General features: G+C 54.3%; 1 protein-coding gene across 2 annotated transcripts in view; it reads right to left on the reverse strand.

Annotated features, from left to right (window-relative positions):
• Nucleotides 1–7,225: 7,225 nt before the first annotated feature.
• NKD1 (NKD inhibitor of WNT signaling pathway 1) overlaps nucleotides 7,226–20,603 on the reverse strand; it is an 86,328-nt gene continuing 72,950 nt past the window's right edge. For both annotated transcript variants that reach the window (XM_068529106.1, XM_068529105.1), the window contains 5 exons: nucleotides 17,844–17,939; nucleotides 11,652–11,799; nucleotides 11,053–11,137; nucleotides 9,596–9,723; nucleotides 7,226–8,782 (listed from right to left, as the gene is read on the reverse strand). In XM_068529106.1, coding sequence (XP_068385207.1) covers nucleotides 8,190–8,782; nucleotides 9,596–9,723; nucleotides 11,053–11,137; nucleotides 11,652–11,799; nucleotides 17,844–17,939 — 1,050 coding nt within the window. In that variant the 3' untranslated portion in view covers nucleotides 7,226–8,189. The remainder of the gene's footprint in view (nucleotides 8,783–9,595; nucleotides 9,724–11,052; nucleotides 11,138–11,651; nucleotides 11,800–17,843; nucleotides 17,940–20,603) is intronic.

Genomic DNA, 20,603 nt, shown 5'->3' on the forward strand with positions numbered 1-20,603 from the left:
GTAACCTCAAAATCAATAGTCATGGCGCTTTCATGGTCCTTCGTGGTCATGCGCAGAGCACCGAAAAATTTGAGCCACTAGTCGTGTGCGTTCTCAGCTGACATCAGACAAGGCAACACTCTGCCTTTCCGTTTCAGCTCTCATACTATAAACGTGTTCTTTCCGTGGCCTATTCAGCACTGCGCTTTTTGCATTTTGTGTGCTTTGCGTTAGCCGTGGCTGAAGGGCTGTCTAGTGTTCCTACGAGCAAGAAGGCTGTGGTGTGCCTTACGGAGAAAATATGAATATGTGTGCTAGACAAGCTTCATTCAGGCATGAGTTACTGTGGCTGATGGCCTTGAGTTCAAATGTTAACCAATCAACATTGTAGAATAAACCAGGTGTCTTTAAACAAAAACACAAAACAAAGTTGATGGAAACATTGTGACCAGAGGCTCGCAGGAACCTAACCCTATGTTTCCCCTAAGACCTGGCTAAATCAGTGTTGGCAATAACTTTATAGAGAGTAGATACTGTGAGTAACGAGGCTCTGCTGTAATTACAAACGGGAACAGCGCTGTGAATGAAGGGGACCGGCAGGGCACCCTGAGAGCGTGGGCACCGCTTGGCTGCAGCTGGGGCCTCGAGCCAGGCCAGCAGCCCTACCTCCCAGACCTTCCTTTCACTCACATGTCCCTGGACTTGACTGGGGTGATGGCAGAGGAGGGGTAGGACTGGTCTTTGCTAATCTTTGCCAGTGCCCACAGGTTTCTGGCAAGCGAGGGTTGAGTGACTAACAGCTTGTCCCCAGGGACAGGTGTCACACTGTGTTTAGCACATTAACGGTAACCTTGCTAAGTCATTTAGCTCGACTGTAACTCAGTTTCCTCCTTTGTTTCCTCACAAGGCTATTCTAAGGATGTCAGCAAATGCAGACTGAACGTACAGTGAGGGTTCCGTGAGTGATAGATACGGCGATTTAGATTTCTCTGCAGTCCTAGGGCTCAGGGCCTGGTCCCAGGGGCTGGGCCAGATTCCTGGAGGACAAGGAGAGGCCCAGATGCAGGACAGCCAAGGACTGTTCCTGGGGCTCCCCCCGACCCGGGGGAAGGAGCTGCTGGGCACGGCTTTTAGGTTGCCGGTCCCACCACTCACCGCCCCATCCGTTTAGGGCACAGAGCTGCCACCCCAAGGCCCAGCTTGTCAGAGCCAAGGGCAATCTCATCATGCAAATTTGGGATTAAAGGCCCAGAGTGGGCTGGGGTTTGCCCAAGTTCACACTGCAGGTCGGGTCTGGAAGGAATGGAGTGAACTCATCGAATGTGGAAGGGAAAAGCAACAAGGCAGGTGGGGAGGTGGCACGAAGCAACAAGGCAGGTGGGGAGGTGGCACGCTGCAGCCGCTGATCAGGGGCTCTGCACCCTTCATCAGTCCGGACTCAACCTCCTTCCCCACAAGCCCGGCGGGGCCAGATTCTCATAACAGTAGCAGCCACGTCCTGAAGGCCTGCTCTGCCTGGCTCTGAGCTGAACACTTCAGGCCCAAGAGATCATTTAATCTGATCCTCACAACAGCCTAACAGTGAGCTGGATACTCTAATTAGTCCCATGTTACAGAGAAGGAAACGGAGGCACAGAGAGGCCGGGTCCTTTGTCCAAGGTGGCACAGCTAGGAAGTAGCAGGACCAGGACTCACTTCAGGTCTGCCTGATTCCAGTGTCCATACTCTCAACCATGGGCGGTTCTGCCCTTCTGAGCCGAGGCCCCCAGCCTGCGTTCTGCGGTCTGGCTACTGGATCCGGTCACCTCCTCAAACTCCATCCACCAAGCCAAAGCAGGCCTGAGTAGGGGCTCGGCAGGGTGCCCGTAGGCTTGAGAACCAAGCTCTGGTCTGTAGCGCAGCAAAGCAGCACGGCTAGGTGGTTGCACGGAGCCCCCCTTCCCCAAGGCTGGCTTTGACCAGCTGCACAAGTACCTCCCCAGGGAGCAAGGGCCTCAAAGCAAGGCAGGAAGACTGGGAAGGGCCCACTGACGTTTCCCTAAAGAGCCGAGGGAGGCAGGACAGCACGTGATCCCCACACCAGGGCTCACTGTGGACCCGCCCTCGTTGGAGCACAGGCCTTGAGTCCCGCTAGATCCGTCTCTTCGGCGCCTGTAGCTTTATGAGGGGAGGGTGGTAGATTATTGAGGGCCCAGGAGGCAGGGCAACTAGGAAAAGAACTGGGCTGCCCCCCGGAGGGCTGTTACTGAAGTGTCCGCCCTGTCCTCTGGCGTGGTCATGGCCACTTGCCCCAACATCGTGAGGCTTTTTGGAGGTTTCCGGGGGTTGGGACAGGGGCCTGGGGAGCTCCCTCTGTCTCGCTTATACCTCAGTGCACATACTCCCTAAGGCCGGGCCGCCGGGGTCCCACCCTGCTTGTGACGAGGCCCTGGGTTTCTCACACTGTGCTCTATGGGCCCAGCTGCAGCATCATTTCCTGGGGTGACAGCGTGTTCAAAGCACTGATCCCTGCTCCCACCCGCAGGCCCATGCAATCTCAGTCTCTGGGGCTGGGCCTGAGTCTCTGCATTTAACATGCTCCCTGGGAGATTCTTATGTGCCCTGAAGTTAGGCATTGCCCTCACAGGAGCCCTCTGAGGTCATCTGGGTTCTCAGCCTGGCCACACGGGAGCTTGGAACATCTTGGTGCCCAGGCCAGGGAATCAGCACCATCAGAGGCGGGACCCGGGCACCGGTATTTTAAAAATCTCCCCGGGGTGATTCGGAAGCACTCGGAGGACGAGAATTACTGGTTGTGCGCATTCCATCCTGCCCGCCCCCAGCTCCCACCCGCAGGCTGTCCTATGCCAAAGTCAAGTCTGGAGGGTCTCGGTCGAGGTGGAGATCCTCTTGTCTCTGTCAGGCTCACGGACTGGATGCACCACGATTCTACTTTATGGAGAGAACGCGGAGGGGAGAGGAAACCCCTTGCGGGGGCAGGGGTTGCTCGGTGGGAGGCGGGGAGTCTAGGCCAGCCTCTGCTACTTCCTCCCCTTCTGAGGTCACCTTCTGCTGCTAGGAGATGGACCTCACTCCCATCCCCCCTTCTCATGCTAAAGGAAGATGCTGGGTGCAGAAAGCCCTTGGCAGGGGCATGCATTAACCAGTAAAATTATTCAAGGGTGTGAACCCCCGAGAAGAGGGGTCAGGTTCAGAGGTCTGCTGGTGTGGGAGAAGGTGACAAGACCAATAGCCAGATCAGAGCCCCCAAATAAGAGGCATGACTGTAGGAAGTGATGAAGCCTTAATGATCGGAGAAGGGTGCCCTTGCACAGCATTTAGGAGTCAATGCACAGCTTTTAGGGGCTGTAAGGCATTTGGCTGAACCGCCTGTATCGGTTCTGCAAAACACAGCCATATGCACACGTAGGGAGCAGGGGTGAGGCTGGGGCTACACCCACGGGCCTTGGGGAGCAAAGGAAGGGGCTGGGAGGGCAGATTCTGGGGCTGGCTGGACCAGGGGCGAGGCCGCCTTGGGGTCTCTGGGGCCTGCAGTCTCCTGTACGTGCTGGTGAAGCCCTACCTTCGGCGAGGAGGTGAGGACGGTAGGGGTGGGATGCCACAGCCCGCTGGCACCGAGCACAGCTCCGGGGCCCCCTTTCATTCCCAGGAGCGCTGACAGGTCTCACAGAAGCCGGGTTATTAGGGCAGGCGGTCTTCCCCTCCTCCTGTCACCTGCAAGGTTGCCTTCCTTCTGGCTCAGTAATGATTTGACATCTAAACACTGAGAATAAAGTGGGGCGGGGTGGGGGAGAGTAAAAGAAACTGCCCCCAGCTGCTTCCCTTGCCTAAAAGTGTAATTGGCATGGCTGGGTGTGAAATGCACAGCCCCCCTGGGCTCCCCGATCCCCAGCGCACCCTGGGTGATGAGAGCCTCGGCCCAGCTGGCTGCCTTAACCAGCCGTCCACAGTGCCAGTGACAGATCAGCAGAACTGGGCATCCTAGCGACCAGCCAGTGCTTTGTGCAAGTGCGCGTGAGGCCGGCAGAGCCGCAAGTGAGGGAGCCCCGGTGCTCAGAGCTCAGGTCCTGGGGAAGCGGGAGTGGCTCCTGCGCAGTGGGTGTCAGATTTGCACACAAGACAAAACTCACCCCCACCAGCCTGCAGGAAAATGTGCTCAAAACCTCACCGAGAAGCATGGTTGACCATTCATTCGTTCCATCCTTCCTTCCTTCCTCCCTCCTGCCCTCCCTTCCTTCCCTCCCTCCTTCCCTCTTTCCCCCCTGTCTCCTTCCTTCTCTTCCTTTTCCCTCTCTTCTTCCTTCAACTTCCAATGACTTGGTACAACTTCTTTTAGAGCTCATTTACAACCGATCAACATTGAAATCACACATGGTCTTGAACTCAGCTGTTCCGCATGGGCAGTCTGTTGCCACTGCTCCGGCTTGTGGGCACTGAGACAAGCCAGGCACAAGGATGTGCCATGGCCTAGGATGAGACCCACCTGCCTGCAGGAGGGGATGGGCAAGCCCGCGACAGCGCCTTGGACCAAGAGAGGGTTGAGCAGTTGTTAGAGAGGAGGGGGCAGAGCTCTGTGATGGATGCGGGGAGCTCTTCAAATACATTAGGTCACAGAGAAAAAGGGCCGAAGTATGAATACTATGCTACTCCTTGGGTAAAAATAAAAGGGTGTGGTGGGAAGAGGATTAAGCAGTAACTGCAATGTTTTCTTTCTTAAAAATAGATCTGAAAGAAGTACTGCAAAATGTCAGCATTTGTAAAATCTGGGTGGTGAGTTTCACGGTTACACGGTTTTCTGTTTCAAACTTTGAAATATTTTTGGAAATAAAATTGGGGGTGGGGGAGAGGTGAATAAGCAGAGCATGGAGCATTTTTAGGGCAGTGAAAATACTCTGTACGATATTATAGTTATGGGTACACATCATTATGCATTTGTCCAAACCCATTGAATGTACGACAGCAAGTGTGAGCCCCAAGGTAAACTGTGGACTTTGGGTGATTATGATGTGTTGATATAGGTCCTTCCTTGGTAAAAAATGTACTATCTGTTAAGTGATGTTGACAATGGGGTAGGCAATGCATGCAGAGAGGTCAGTGGGTATATGGGAAATCTCAGCACCTTCCTCTCAATTCTGCTGCAAATCTAAGCCTGCTCTGAAAAAAAATAAAGTCTTTTTAAAAAATCAACAGAATTTAAATGGGGAGATATCTCATTTAAATGTATTTATTCTTATAACAAAAATGGCAGTGACACTTTCATAGTGCTCCTGTGGGCCAGGCACCGTTTTAACTCACTGAATTCTCACAACAACCCTGTGGGGTAGGTCTCTTCTGATCCCCCTTATAAAGGGGAAGCTGAGGCTTGAGAAGTACACAGAGCTACTAAGGGAAGGAGTCAGGATTTGAACTAGGCGGCTGGGCGCCAACATCTGTGCTCACACCACCACGCCACATCCAAAAGGCCCCGGGAAGCTGGGGTCGGGGAAGTCAGAGGGATGTGTACTTCTTCCTGTACACCTTTGTGTACTACTTGAATATTCTACATGTGCACATTACTACTTTTTAAAGTTAGGTAAATTCCAGGTACCAAGAAATAACAGAACCCTGACAGGTGTGGGGCTGGGAGAGATGGCAGGGACCTCTTCTCAGAGGCTGAGGAAACGCTCTCAGCCCACCAGGCCACAGAGAGGCTCCCTGCGTGGACCCAATGCCTGGCTTGTCTCCATGGTTGCAGCAATTCTGGGCCTGGGGCGCCATCTGCTCTGGTCTGCTCAGCACCCCTCCTCTTCCTTCTTCTGGCACAGGCCCCTCCCCCTCTCCACAGGCTGGGCATGTGACTCCAGGGGAGCCACAGTGATTGGTCCAGGGATGGGTACCGGATCCAGGCCCAGCCAATTAGAATCCTTCCCTGGGCTTGCCCTAGTGGAAAATCCTTTTCCATCTGGTTGTGCGGCCCAAAGTGCCAGCAGTCCCCACACCATGGCAAAGCATGTCGGGGGAGAAGTAGAAATCCAGAAAGGGAGCCGTAAGAACCAGCGAGTCTCAGCTTCGTTCCCGTCCTGTCGTCTCAGAGCCAGCTCCCTCCCTGCCTTCCCTGGGTTGGTTACTTTCCTGTCCATTTGAGTTGGTTCCTGACAGACAGAAGCCCATAGCCCTAAACAAGGGAAGCCCAAATCCACTGGTTAAGGGATCCTGGGATAGACTAGAATCCCACTTCTGCCACCTGCTGTGTGGTCTCAAGAGAGTTACTCAACCTCCCTGAGCCTGTTGTGCTCCCTGAGCTTCCACTGGCTGCCTCAGGGTTTTCATAAGGATTAACTGTACTAATCCAGTCCCAGGCACACCAGTAACTAATAAAATTAATACAGTGACAACAACTCAGCACGCTATCTTCAAAAAATAACTCCTTACCAACCACGGTAAACCAACACCAGAGGCTCTGGAAAATGGGGTGCCAGCTGGGAGAGCAAGTAGCAGAAAGGCAGGCAGCTGGAGCCACTTTTTCTTCCTGTGTCCCTCCAGATTCACCCTCCACTCTCCTCTTCCCCGGCAGAATGCCTGTGTGACCCCCATCAATAGCTCCCTCGCTCTCTGGCTCCCGGTGGCTTCAGCCAACAGTGCCTCAGCAGGATACAGGCGGGCAGGAGAGTGAGGGCAGGAAGTCATTTCCCTGTAGGGTCCCCACAGGCTGGCTGCATCCTTCCAGCGAAGGTCACGGCTCCTTCAGGTGCCCCCACCCCTCTGTGTCTGCTGAGGATGACTCTCTCGCACACCCTCCACTCCAGGGGTAGGAGTGGCACCCACGGTACCAACGCAGGATCTTTTTACGCTTTTAGGAGGCTTTGCCCACACTATGTAAATATTCCCTTTATTAAGCTCACCCCATTACCCAATTAGAGTGTGTGTGTCATCAGTGTCATCCGTTTTTCACGGGGTCCCTGACTAGTTGACAGGTGTCCTTTCCCTGGCCTCCCCGGGTCTCAATCAAACAAAATTCTGCTCTACAGAGGACATGCTCCAGGGTCCCAACTCTGGCCACTGTCTCCATTTCCCTCCACGCTTCTGTACTCCAACAGTCCTCTCCAAAATCTGCCAGGTCCCAAACCTCGAGAAAGGATCCCTGATGAAAGGCAAGTGGCCATTGGCATCTAATGAACAGCGCCCCAACAGGAGGCACACAGGGTCACGTCTGGGCCCTGGATGTGTCTTGAGAAGCAAAGCACAGACTTCTGCACACCAGAAAAGGTACCTGAGACTGTATATTTATAGAAAGATACATAGAAATGGACAGATGGCATCTATCTACAGATACAGAAAGCTCTGTTAAAGAACCACGTAGGTACGTATATATTTGCCAATGGTAGGACGCCAGGTTTCCACATCTTCGGTCACAACCAACAACACACAATTGCCTGATCTTGGAAAACCACACTTGTTTATGTGGTTGGTTCCCTCTCCGGAGGTTTCCAGAATGAGAAGGCTGGTTTCAGGGGCAGTCTTTAAACATGGGTGTGTACCTTTCTAAAGAAGAGAGGAGGAGGAGAGAAAAAAGAGAAATGTATTTTCATGTTGCGCATGACAGAAAAGATGGGGCTGGTTTGGGGCAGGGGCGCGATCCCACTGGAAAGGTGTGAAAGATAACTCCAGAAAGGACAGCTAAGCTTTCTAGGTTGGGAAATAAAAACACAACAGCTGGGAAGGTCGCGCAGTCCGCCGAAATCCCTTGTAGCACATTACAATCCGTTAAGGGCAAAATAAAATCAGAATCATACTAAGAGGTAGCAGCTGTTTATCTTCTCGGAGATTTCAAGGGTCTCTGGAAGCCGGGCCAGGGAAGGGTGTTCTCCTGGAAGAGACTGGGATGGGGCAGAGTTCTGGCCGAGGGCTTGCCCGGGGCTGGGAAGGGTGTGGAATGGCCTGCGTGGACACCGCAGCTCCGGAGCCCCAGGGAGCCTCTGCCACTACAGGCCACTTCCAAACCCAGAGTCGTTTCTCGGGTAAGTTATGCAGTCCCCACGACATATAAATAAAAGTTTAGTTCTGTGTTTCCATATATCTTCTACATGGAGGCTAGCTGAATATTAGTGGAGTAACAATAATTATTAATAAACAATAATCATCATAATAACAATAATTAATAGAATAATAATGCCTTGGGGGCAGGGGGAGGGGGGTCCTTCATATGGTGGGGCAAGGGCAGGGGCGGGGCTCTAGGTCTGGTAGAAGTGGTGGTAATGGTGGTGGTGTTCGTGGTGGTGGTGGTGCTCGTGTCTCTGGACCGCCTGGCCGGCCTGGCTCTCGTACACCACCACCGCGGGCAGCTCCCTGATGTGGTCCCGCCCCACGACGGTGCCGCCCACGGCTAGGGGCGCCTGCAGGCCCCGGCACCCCTGATGGCTCTCCTTGGCGCGGTGCTTGTGCTTCTTGTGCCCGAGGGGCGCCAGAGTGGGGAGGAGGGCCGGGCTGGCAGCCAGGTGGGCGGATGGGGACACCGCAGGGACAGCAGGTCCCATGGGGGGTTTGCTTCTTGCCCCTCTGGCCACGTGGCCCACACCCACGCTCTTGCCCTGGGCCTTGGGGGACCTCACAAAGGGCTTGCTCCCGTCCTGGGTACCACCCCGGAGCCGCTGCTGGACCTCCGAGACCTTGGCGAATGGGGCGTCAAGAAAGTGGAAGGAGCCGGGGTCCACGCCTGGGGGCTTTCGGTGTGGGACGTGGATGGCTTCTGGCTCGTGGGAGCGAGATCGAGCGGGGTTGGAGGTGCGGGGTGGCAGTTCTGACTTCTGGGCCACTGACGGGGAGCCTAGGAACCAATCCAACAAATGTTTGATGAGCACCTACTGTGTGCTGGTGTCACACAGTGCCCTGGAAACCACTCCACCCCCAGTTCTCCCAGGCTGATAGAGGCAGCTGGTCCTTATCACAGCTAACCCCGACGCCCCGACTCCCCGCCCACTGACTGCTCTCCTCCCTCTGCCTTGGAGGAAACTTTTCTGGAATGGAACTTTGCCATCTGCTAAGTGGGAAAAACTGTTTCTGTGTTAGGTCTTTAAAGATAATTAATTCTCCTTCTGAGAGCTTGGAAAGAGAGGAGACAGGGACATTGTTAAAACTGTCTAAGGTCACTGGAGCACAAAGGAAATCTACAAGCATGTTCCTTAACGTATAGAGGTAACTCAGAGAGGAATTAAACACAGGGGGAAGGGGAGAAGGACGTTGTGGGGAGTGAAATTAAGTGGACTGTGTCTTCATCTATCTTAGCAAGAGCTGAGATGTCAAGGGCTGATGAAGACAGAGCACTGTTTTGCTTAACGAAGCCCAGGGTCCTCACTGCAAGAGAGGGGTGGGTCGGGGTGCAGCACCGAACTGTTGTTTTCATTGAATTAAAAGCCCTTGGATACTATTTGATTTTGTTCGACTTTGTGCATGTTTTACTTTAATGTTTTAAACGTTTTGAATGCCATCTCCTCCAAGAAGACTCTATACTCTGTCCAGTAAAAGCTAGGCCTTCCCCCAGCCCCAGGGGGCCAGCGAACACCCACTCGCCCACCAGCGCCCCTGCCCGCCCAGCCACGCCCTGCCCTGGCTGCCCTCACCGGTGAAGGAGCTCCCTTACCAGGCCCAAACTGGGACGTGTAGTTTTCTATCCCAGCGAGATCTAAGTAGTGGTTTCTCCTCTCAATGTTCTCATCCACGCAATGGTGGTAGCAGCCGGACTGCTCCAGACGGCTGTCACCCTGGAACCTATCAGGGAAGGCAAGCGAGAGGGTGGGCCCTGGCCTCGCGGTGGGAGCGGTCCCACGAGCTCCTGGGAAGCCACCAGGACAAACCCTTCTGGACCCTCTGTTAATTTCTGTCTGGGTCTTGGGAGCAGGGGAGGGAGGGAGGGAGTGACCACGTCAGCACTCTGTCCCTCCTTTTCCTCCCCTGCCGGGCCTCCCTGGGCCTTCCAGGAGGACTGGATAGGGACTAAGCTTTGAACAGGCCCAAAGCAAAGGAGAAGGTAACTGGTCAAAACTTCAGGATGCTCCAGAGCCAGGCTTCAAACCATGTGTTCCTAACGTCTACCTGGCTCCCCACGGGGTGGGGAGAACAGAAGCCCCCAAGCCATTGGAGTTGAGGCTGGAAGACTCCATAACCTGCCCAAAGCTCAGAATGGGCCTTCCCAGGGTGGTGTAAGGTGCGAGGAGGGGCGGGTGGGGGAGGGAGGTGACCTTTCTCCCACTGCGGGATTCTGGGCTCCCTGCCCCTCCCCTTCAAGGGCCTCTGTGATCTGCCCACACTAGCGTGCCTGCTCCCCCAGGGCAGCCCCCCTACATCTGTAGCCAGCCTGGGCACCCCCAATTCCTAGCCCTCTCCCCACACCTGCTTGGACCACCTTCTCTCTTTCCCCTATGCTAGGCGCTTCTCAAGTCCCAGCCATTACCTCTCCATGTTCACAGTAGATACTGTCCCACATTACTGTTACTTTATATTACTGTTTACTCAGAGCTTTTCTTTACCCAGTCTCTCTCTTTCCTTCCCTCCCTCTCTTCACTTCCTTCCTTGCAGTTAAATAACAACAGGTGAAAGATAATTGCAGCCTTACAACCCCCGATCCACAATTCTGAAGTCCAAAACACCTGAAAGCAAAGATTTTCCACAACCCATTTGGCAGCCAAGCTTGCTCTAAACAGATGCGAAGGTAGCTACAGTCTTTCTCTCACTTAGCATGAATATTTATATGTGTCCCTGCAGAAATATCTATGTGCTAAATCCTGGGGTGCTGTGCAGATCCCAGATAGAAATACACTGGGAGCACCTTTCTAAAACTCGACAAATGCCAAATTCCAAAACGAATCTGGCCCAAAGCATTTTGGATGAAGCAACGTGGACCTACATTTAGCTCTTTTGGACAATTGAGTTTGATTTGTGAACCTGCCCTCTGAAATCACTGCCCACCCCCCTACGCCCTGCCCCCGAGGAGAATGTAGACTGCAGCCTCCTGCCTGGAATCCCTTAGAGGCAGGTCCACAGCCGGTGCTCAATCCGTGCTCAGAGGCACTGGGCCGGCTCTGCCCGCGCTCGCCCTACCTGAGGAGGGCCCGCTGCTTCTTCTCCCAGCTTCGCAGCTCCTCGGCGGGCTTGGTCTCCGCTCTGGGCCTGGTGCTCTGCAGGTCTGAGTCCCACCAGAGAAAGAGCCCGGTGAGCAGCTTGTTCCCGCACCTGTCGGCCTCCCGGCCCTGCCCAGGCTGCCTAGCACACAGCCCTTGAAACTGGCCCACAGCAGCTTCGCGATGGCTCTGCGGGGAGCGTTCTCCCAGCCAGGACTAAATAGAGGGGTCTCGCAGCTACCTGCCCTGCCTGATGCCTCCCCCAGACTCACCTCCTCCCCAGACTCCTTAGCTGCCTTCGAAGCCCCGCCCACCTACACTCCCCATCACAGAAGCCCTTACTGGGGCTGCTTGCCACGCCCAGGCCCACCTCCAGCGCTTTGCTTATGCAGGGCCTTCCATCTGGAATTCCTTCCCTATCCAACCTTCAAAGACCCGCTCAAATCCCACCTGCCCACAGAGCAGCTCGCAGGAGAGGCCCCAGGACTCCCTCCCACTCCTCCCAGGTGGGGCTCTGACCCTCCCTGAGAGCTGGGAGTGGACCGACTCCCGTGGCCAGCACGGCCCTCCAGCCCTCACCGGGGTGACTGAGAAGGATGCTCTTCTTGCTCTGGCTCCCATCGGGGGCCACGGTGAGCTTCACCCGCAGCGTCTTGCTCGACGTCGGGGAGTGGTTGACGGAGGAATCGACCACCTCGTAGATGGTGTGCAGCAGGCTGGTGATGTCCTGGATGGCAAGGGAAGCAGAGACCCACATGCATTTAAAACAAAGGAATCGGAGGGCCTCCGGAATCTGAAAGGCCGAAATCTCCCTGGTTCCCCCAAGGCCCAGCCTCAGGCAAACACTAGGATGTCAGAGGTCCACAAGGAGGGGAAGCAAGAGTGAGGGAGAGGGAGAGTGAATGACCTGAATGCACAGGAAGGGCCGTGGGCAGCGGGGTTCAGTGACACCGGGGACCTCGGAGAGACCGTGTGCAAGCTGCTTCAGAATACTCTCATCCCAAAGGGAAGCCTCCTGCACTGTGGGTGGGAATGTAAACTGATACAGCCACTATGGAGAACAGTACGGAGGTTCCTTAAAATACTAAAAATAGAATTACCGTATGACCCAGCAATCCCACTACCGGGCATATACCCTGAGAAAACCATAATTCAGAAAGAGTCATGTACCACAATGTCCATTGCAGCTCTATTTACAATAGCCAGGACATGGAAGCAACCTAAGTGTCCATTGACAGATGAATGGATAAAGAAGATGTGGCACATATATACAATGGAATATTACTCAGCCATAAAAAGAAACGAAATTGAGTTATTTGTAGTGAGGTGGATGGACCTAGAGTCTGTCATACAGAGTGAAGTAAGTCAGAAAGAGAAAAACAAATACTGTATGCTAACACATATATAAGGAATCTAAAAAAAAAAAAAAAAATGGTTCTGATGAACCTAAGGGCAAGACAGGACTAAAGACACAGACGTAGAGAATGGACTTGAGGACATGGGGAGGGGGAAGGGTAGGCTGGAATGAAGTGAGAGAGTAGCATTGACATATATACACTATCAAATATAAAATAGATAGCTAGTGGGAGGCAGCTGCAGAGCACAGGGAGATCAGCTCGGTGCTTTGCGACCACCTAGAAGGGTGGGATAAGGAGGGTGGGAGGGAGACGCAAGAGGGAGGGGATATGGGGACATATGTATGCATATAGCTGATTCACTTTGTTATACAGCAGAAACTAACACAACACTGTAAAGCAATTATACTCCAATAAAGATGTTAAAAAAAAAAAAATGCTATCATCCCTCACGGGTAGAGAATTGCCCCAGGGATGCTATGGGTGGAGAGTTGCACCAGGGACGCTACATCCCCCAGACTTCCAGGCTGTACTGAAAAGCCTAAGCCATCTCCCAGGCACCAGAGAAAGCTCTTATGCTGGGCACCAACAGGTAAACTTGGAGGAGGGCCTCGGATACTGTGGGCGTGGGCGTCAACAGCATCTACTTCTGGTCTGATGAGCACCTCCTGCATGAAAAACGGAAAAGTGGAAGTGTCCACAAAGATGAACTATTCTGTGAGAACTTGACCAAATCTCATCTTCTCTCTGGGCCTCAGTTACCCCCTTAACCAGAACAGCGCTCTCCAATCCTGATTGGGTGACGGAGGGGGAAGCAGGTTCCCCTCACTAGGTCTCCCTTTGTTCCGGGCACCTGCTAAGGTCCTTGGTCTGAGGGGAGGCTTTCTGCTTTAAATGATGTTGGAAACCTCTGGAAAAGGTATTTGCCCTCTATAGGTCAGGCTCACAGATGGTCGATTATCTGCCCAGAGACTCTTCATGACCACGGACAGACTCAGCCCCCTTTTGCCCCCTCACCCATAAGCCCTTAGGCAGAGGTGACACCAAGCACTGCCATGGCCATGCAGGTAGATGGATGGATGACCAGGAGTGCTGGGGCCAACTGGGGTACTGTCCCCGCCCACAGGAGGTGACAGCCACCCAGCTCAGCTGACTTGCAATGTGGCAGTGCAGGCTGATGGTCATTCCAGAGAAGCCAGAAACCCAGAATCTCTTGTTAAATCTTCAGAATCTTTGATACTGGCAACTAATTAACTTTTTTCAACTCATTCCCCTCTGCCCCCAGCCATGGGCAGCCCCCATTTTATTTCTGTCTCTATGAATCTGACTACCTCTAGGAACCTCATAGATAACCTCTAGGAATCATACAGCATTTGTCTTTTTGTAACTGGCTTCTTTCACGTAGCGTAATGCCCTCAAGGTTCATCCATGTTGTAGCACGTGTCAGAATTTCCTTCCTTTTTAAGGCTAAATAATATTCCATTGTATGGATATGTCACATTTTGCCTGTCCATTCACCCATCAGTGGACACTTGGGTTGCTTCCACCTTTTGGCTATTGTGAATAATGCTGCTATGAACATGGCTGTATAAGTATCTCTTAAAGAATCTGCTTTCACTTCCTTGGGGTATACTCCCAGAAGTGGAATTTCTGGGTCAGATGGTAATTCTCTATTTAATTTTTTGAGGAACCTCCATACTATTTTCCACAGTGGTTGAACAAATTTATAATCCCATCAACAGTGCGCAAGGGTTCTGTTTTCTCCACATCCTCACCAGCACTCGTTATTGTTTTGTCCTTTTGATAACAGCCATTCTGACAGTGTGAGGTACTATCTCATTGTGGTTTTGATCTGCATTTCCCTGATGATTAGTGATGTTGAACATCTTTTCATGTGCTTATTGCCTATCTGTGTATCTTCTTTGGAGAAATATCTAGTTAGTCTTTGCCCATTTTTTCACCGAGTTGTTTGTTTTGTTGTTGAGTTGTAGGAGCTCTTTATATATTCTAGACATTAATCCCTTCTCAGACACATGATTTGCAGATATTTTCTCCTATTCCATAGGTTGCCTTTCACTCTGCTGGTTGTGTCCTTTGACGCACAGAAGTTTTTAATTTTGATGTAGTCCAATTCATCTATTTTTGCTTTTGTTGCCTGTGCTGGGCCAGAACATCTGAGGGCTAGCCTGGGATGGTGGGGCTGCCAGTTTGAGACTTGGTCTCCAGCCACTCACTTGCTGGCTCCCTGGGGATCCCAGCTCTTCTGGCAAGGCCCACGGAGGACCCCTCTTCCCCCTTCTCTTTCCCTTGAGCTGCTCTGCACCACCATGATTGCCCACTCTTTCTCATCATCTTAGGAAGCCTGTGAAGGAGGTGTCATTATTTTACAGGTGAGGAAAGTGAGATCCACCAAGGTCATCACCTAAGCATCATATACCAGGCCTGGGGCGCTGGTGTGTGATCCCCGAGGGTTCCAGCTGATTCAGGGTCTAGGAACAAGTGTGCTTTTTCTATCCCAGCTGGAAAATCAGCCCTGTTGACTGCACAGGGTCCGGCACGGAGAGGAGTAGGTGCCTGTAAATACTGTACAAGTGAACACCTGAAGGATGAACAGGTTCTTTCTTCTGAGTTGGGAGGCTGTAGGCTGTGGTTTCAGGGAGGCGGGAGCCCGTCTGCCCCAGCACACCGGAGCATGCCTGCTGATGGCCAGAGGGTGTGGAGGGGAACGGTATTTATAGCCAGATTTGAGGAGTGGCTTTGCGGCTAAAAATAGACCAGGGGAAACACCAGGCTGGGTCTTCCCTGGACGGGAAGCCAACCTCCTTGCTGCTGGGCAGGAGAAAGAAACCAGTGAAGGCTCTCCCCAGGGGCCGGGCTGGGGCACCCTCCTTGGAAAGCCTCACTTCCTTACGATTCGTCTTGTTAGCAAGGGGTGAAGGAAAGCAGAATGAAGAATCAGAAAGCAGTGTCTGCCTGCAAGGTTTCTGTAAGGTCTCCGAGGTGGGGGGCAAACCCTTTTACGGTCAGCTGCTGAGGCTCCCTCGGCCTCTTCTGAGCTGGAAGGGAAGAGGACGGCTACCAGAGGCTGAGTCGTCTGAGCCATCGCGTGTGTTAGAAGAGGGGAGAGGCCACCACGCCTCTGAGAAGCCCAGCCTGGCTGCCCCCTATTGCCACCCCAATTCAGTTCTGTTACGCAGGCTTCAAGTCTGTCATGTGTTCCCCTGTGAAGATAATGACTCCATTCCCTAACAGGCGGGGGCGGGGGGTGGGAAACAGGAGCTCCTCGCTCTGGAAAAATAATAACCCCCAACAAAAAGCATCACAGCTGGAGGGCACTTGGGGGTCTCACCTAAACCATCCCCCATCTCCCCAGGGTCCCAAACCAGGAAGGGTCTCCGCTGCTTCCCAAACACCCAGGTCCCTCTGGGGGCTTTGCCTGCCTAGAATCTGTTCTCTCTTCCCCTAATAACAGCACCCTGATTTTATTTTGGGAGCCAAATCCATCCCCCCTCCCATTTTCAGTCTATGTGACTCACGGGTCAAATAACTTTCCCCTGACTCCAGAATGAGCACATGGACCCAGAGCTGGCCATTAAAAGCATCACAAACTTATGGCAAAAATGACTGGTTCAGGACCAGACATGTGACTCAATCAAAGCCAGTCAGATTCTGTTCTGGAACTCCAGCTGACATTCTGAATTTGGGAGGGTTGCAAACAGCATGGGATATAGACTGAAACTATCAGCCGTTATCTCGCTACTGCCAAGGGGAGAGCCGGCCTGATAATAAAGGAACACAGAGGAAAGAGAACCGTGAAGAACAGCTAGTCCTGAAGACACTGAGCCTCTGGATCCAGCCATGCCTGAAGTCAGTGCCCGTGGACTGAAGTTTCAGTTACATGAGCCAATATAGTCCTCTATTTTTTTTCTTACTGTAGTTTGTGCTGGGATTCTGTCACTGATGCCCCAAAGAGTCCTGAATGATTAAAATTCACTCACAGCTTCTTCCTCTGACCTGTTCTAACATCCCCTAAACCGCAGCCTGAGGAAGAGGTGGGCTTTTTTCACCCAGGTCTCCCCTCTGGCAGCTTTTCCTGCACTATCTACCGAGAAGAAAATACTGAGCCCTGAACCGGGACAGGGAGATAAGAGAGCAAAGCTTCAATTCTCCCTGGGAACGCCCTGAGGCCCTCTCGTGCTGGGCGAGAGGTGGGCGAGGAGCCAGCCATGCTCATCTCAGACCTCTCTCCATGCAGATCTGTTACAGGTAGCGCACCTGAACACCAGGGCCTCCTGGGGAGGGAGAGGATGTCACAGAGAAACAGGACAGAAAAGGCAATAAGGAGGCAGAAGGGATGATACCAAGACCCAGGCAAAAGAGAGGCAGCAACAGTCAGCAATAATGCAGATCAGATCACTCGCCAGCTTAAACCAGCCCTCCCCTGGCTTCCCTTAACACCTGGAATCAAAGTCAGGGTGCTGGCTGGAGCCTGCAAAGCCCCGCGTGAGCTGTCCTGCCGGCTCCCGGCTGCAGCCCTGCCTCTCTGGATACACAGCCACCGCACCAGTCTCCTCTGGTTCCTTAAATGCCCTGAGCGCTCTCACTCTCCCCGGCCCAGGGCTCTGCCCAGCTCAGCGCCCACGTCACCTCCTCCAAGAGGCTTCCCTGGACACTCCTGCCCATCTCGCTCATACCGCTCTGTTCATTTCCGTCACTGAACACGTCACAGCTTACAATGATCCCGTGACTGTTCGGGCTCTGCTTCCCTCAGCAGACAGTCGGAGCTACACGGCTAGAAACTGCGTCTGTGCTGTTGCCCACTGCGCACCCAGTACATAGGAGATGCACACAGCAGGTGCGCCATATGCAGACTCAGGTATGTAGAGAGGGCGCGAGGAACCGAGGGAGGAAAGAGACGTGGGGGAGATTTGAGGGCAGAGAGAGACACAGGCATGTAGGCGGAGGGGAGGGGGAGGAGGAACGGGCTCGTGAACAGAGCTGCTGGCCAGGCCCTTGGGGCTGCTCATTCCTGCATCAGTGGGGGTAGGCACTGCCCGGCCTCTGTCTGCCCAGCCCACCCCAGCTCCTGGGCAGACTGGCCGAGGTGGGAAGTGGCCTGGGGTGATCTCAGAGCTCCAGGACCAGAGAGAGAAGGAGGCAGGACAGGACTCTAGGGAGGCCTGGGCTCTGTGCCTGCCTCTTGCCCCTTCTGCAGCAGGAATGGCGCCTCGGCCAAGAGCAGCCCGGCAGCCCTTCCTCTCCCCGTTCACAGGTCTCCGTGACACTCCCAGCAGCCTCGCTCCTGCCCTCCCCACCTACCCTTAGGAGAAGGGGAAGGGGCAGCAGTGGCGGGCTCATGATGAACGCCCTGCGCCCGAGGGCGTGGCCTGGCGGGAGGCCAGGCGGGTGCACTCACCTCACGGGTGACCTTGCCATTGTTGTCAAAGTCATACAGAGTGAAGGTCCACTCCTGCCGGCTGTCCTCCTCCACAGACACGTCACACTGCAGCTCCTGGACACAGACAGACAACAGACGAATGTGGTTGATCATGTGGCGGCTGGAACACCCGTAGGCCACGTCATGGGGCTGCCACCTCCCCCTGTCCTCCCCAGACTCTGTGTGAAGAAGAGCGTGATGACTGCTGAGCCCGCGTGCCACAACTACTGAGCCCGCGAGCCACAACTACTGAGCCTGCGTGCCACAGCTACTGAAGCCCGCGCACGTAGAGCCCTTGCCCTGCAGCAAGAGAAGCCACCACAACGAGAAGCCCGCGCACCGCAACGAAGAGTAGCCCCCGCTCGCCGCAACTAGAGAAAGCCCATGCGCAGCAACAAAGACCCAACACAGCCAAACACTTTTTTAAAGAAAATAAATTTATTAAATAAATAAATAAATTTATTAAAAAAAAAAAAAAAAAAGAAGAGTGTGATGACCAAGACGTGACGGGCCCGGGAGAGAGGCCAAGCCGGGCAGGGGAGCTTGGGTCTGGGGAGAGGTGCCCGCCGGGTGCAGACAGTCTCTGGGTCTTCAAAGGCCAAGGAAACACAAGGGGGGCTCTGGGAGGAGGCTCTGTGGCCTCAGGAGGAATGCACTTGCACCCAGGGCTAGACGCTACTGGAAGACGCAGGGGTGACTCAGGGAGCCGTGACGGGACACCCAGGGGGGCCACCTGACCTGGAAGGTAGGACAGGAGGGGCATTAAGAGTTAAAGAGTCTGCCCCAGGTGCCAGCCCGGGCTTGGCCCTCTGCAGCTGCGTGACCTTGGACATGGCCCTGCTCTGCTCTGTGCCTCAGTTTCCCCTCACATAAATTATGGAAAATGATGGTATCGACCTCAGAAGGTTGTTGGGAGCGTTAACTGCCCTGTCCCACGTCCCCTCGGCCCCCTCCACATTCCCCTGTAGCTGCGGTGGGCAGTCCCTGACCTCCCACCTCAGGCGCCCGGCTTCCCTGTCCGAAGGCAGCCCCAAGGAGTCAAGGATTGAATGCCCAGCGACAACCTGAACAAGGGAGGGGCCGGGCCGGGGGACACACCTGAGCGCGTTCGGAGTGGCTCTCCGAGGGGTCCCAGCGGACAGAGCCCAGCTGCCTGTGACCCGCTCATCAACCCCCCCCCAGTCACGGGCGCCCCTCCTTCCCTGCTGCTCCCTGGGATCACCTCCCAAGTCCTGTCTCAGGGTCTGCTTTAGGAGAACTGGAAACAAGTACATATGCCTCTTGGCACAGAGAAAAGCCTAATTAATGGTGGTAGCTGCTATTGTGTTTGCTGGAATGATTAATATAGCGATGACATCATCATCATCACTCCCACAGCCCGAGGTGTCCAACCACAGGGACTTGGAGCTGGGAAGCGGGAGCTCCGTCACTGGCGGCACATACGCCGGGGCCGGCGGAACCCCAGACAAAGAGATCCAGAAAGGATGGCCGTTTGGGGAAGGAGAATCCACAAGCCTTAATCTTAAAGGCTTAAATGGCCTTTAAGATCCACAGTTCTATGAAAACAAGCGACGACACCCCCAGACCATCCTGTTCCACGTCTTGCCTCGGCCCACCTCTCCTTCTGCATGAGGACAGGCTAAGCCCCCAGAGAGCGGAGGTGCCCGGCCTCCCAAGGCTGGTGGGAGTGAGCCCCAGCACGGCAACCCTGCCCCTGGCTTCCGCAGCTCAGAGCCGGCTCCCTCCAGCAGTTCTTGGGCAGCCCACGCTGAGTTCAAAGTCGGCCTTCCCTCAGTTGTGACATGCCTGTCTGATACCTGCCAAGTGCCCACTCTGCTCTCTGAGGCACCGCGTCGTGCAGCACAGCAATCGGCCCACACACATGCCTGTACACGGGTGCGTGCTTGCGAGCACACACACACGGACACGTATACGTATGCATATACACTCCCACACATACATACACATACTCACACATACATACATATACACGTGCACACACACACATTCATACATACATGCACACACATACACACACCTACGCGTGCGCGCGCACACACACACACACACACACACACAGTGTTTACCTGCTTCCCTCTCCCAGCCCCTCCTCTAGGCTCCAAAGACAGCTCGGGTTAGAAGTTCAGGAACACGGGTTAAGTAACTACCCCCACCTCCCGTGACCTCTGTCACGTGCACCTTCTTGTCCCCCCCAGCCCCGGACCTCTCAGGTGAGTCTTCCTCTGGGACCATGGATGAGTCACAGGCAACAGCCGGACCCACTTGGGCTTCCTGGGAAGACGTCTGGGTCTGGGCCTTCCCTCTGCCGCTGGGCTTGGCATTGGCTTTGCCAAGCACCCCCAGAAGACCAGCAGGGACCTGGGGTCGGGGAGCTCAGGAAGAAGCTCAGCACCCACAGCTTCTCAACTAGATGCCGCCTGACCCCTCAGCTCCTGCATTCAGGGCCCTTGGCGACCTGTCTTACCCACACTCCTGCGACATCCCCCTGACTCCCTGCACAATGCAGCTTGCTAGCCCCGCACAGCCCGCCGGCACTGCCAAGCCTCCAGGCCTCTGCTCCTCCTCTTGCCTCCACCAGAAGTGTCCTCCTGAGCCCAAAGGCTACCCCCGTGCATCACCTCTCCCAACTCCACCTCCTACGCCCAGAGGCTCAGCATAGACACTCGTCCTCTCCAACCTCTGCCTGCAGCCGCGGCTCCCTCCTCCGGGCACTGCACC

This window comes from Eschrichtius robustus, chromosome 19, assembly GCF_028021215.1.
Source record: "Eschrichtius robustus isolate mEscRob2 chromosome 19, mEscRob2.pri, whole genome shotgun sequence".
Classification (NCBI taxonomy): domain Eukaryota; kingdom Metazoa; phylum Chordata; class Mammalia; order Artiodactyla; family Eschrichtiidae; genus Eschrichtius; species Eschrichtius robustus.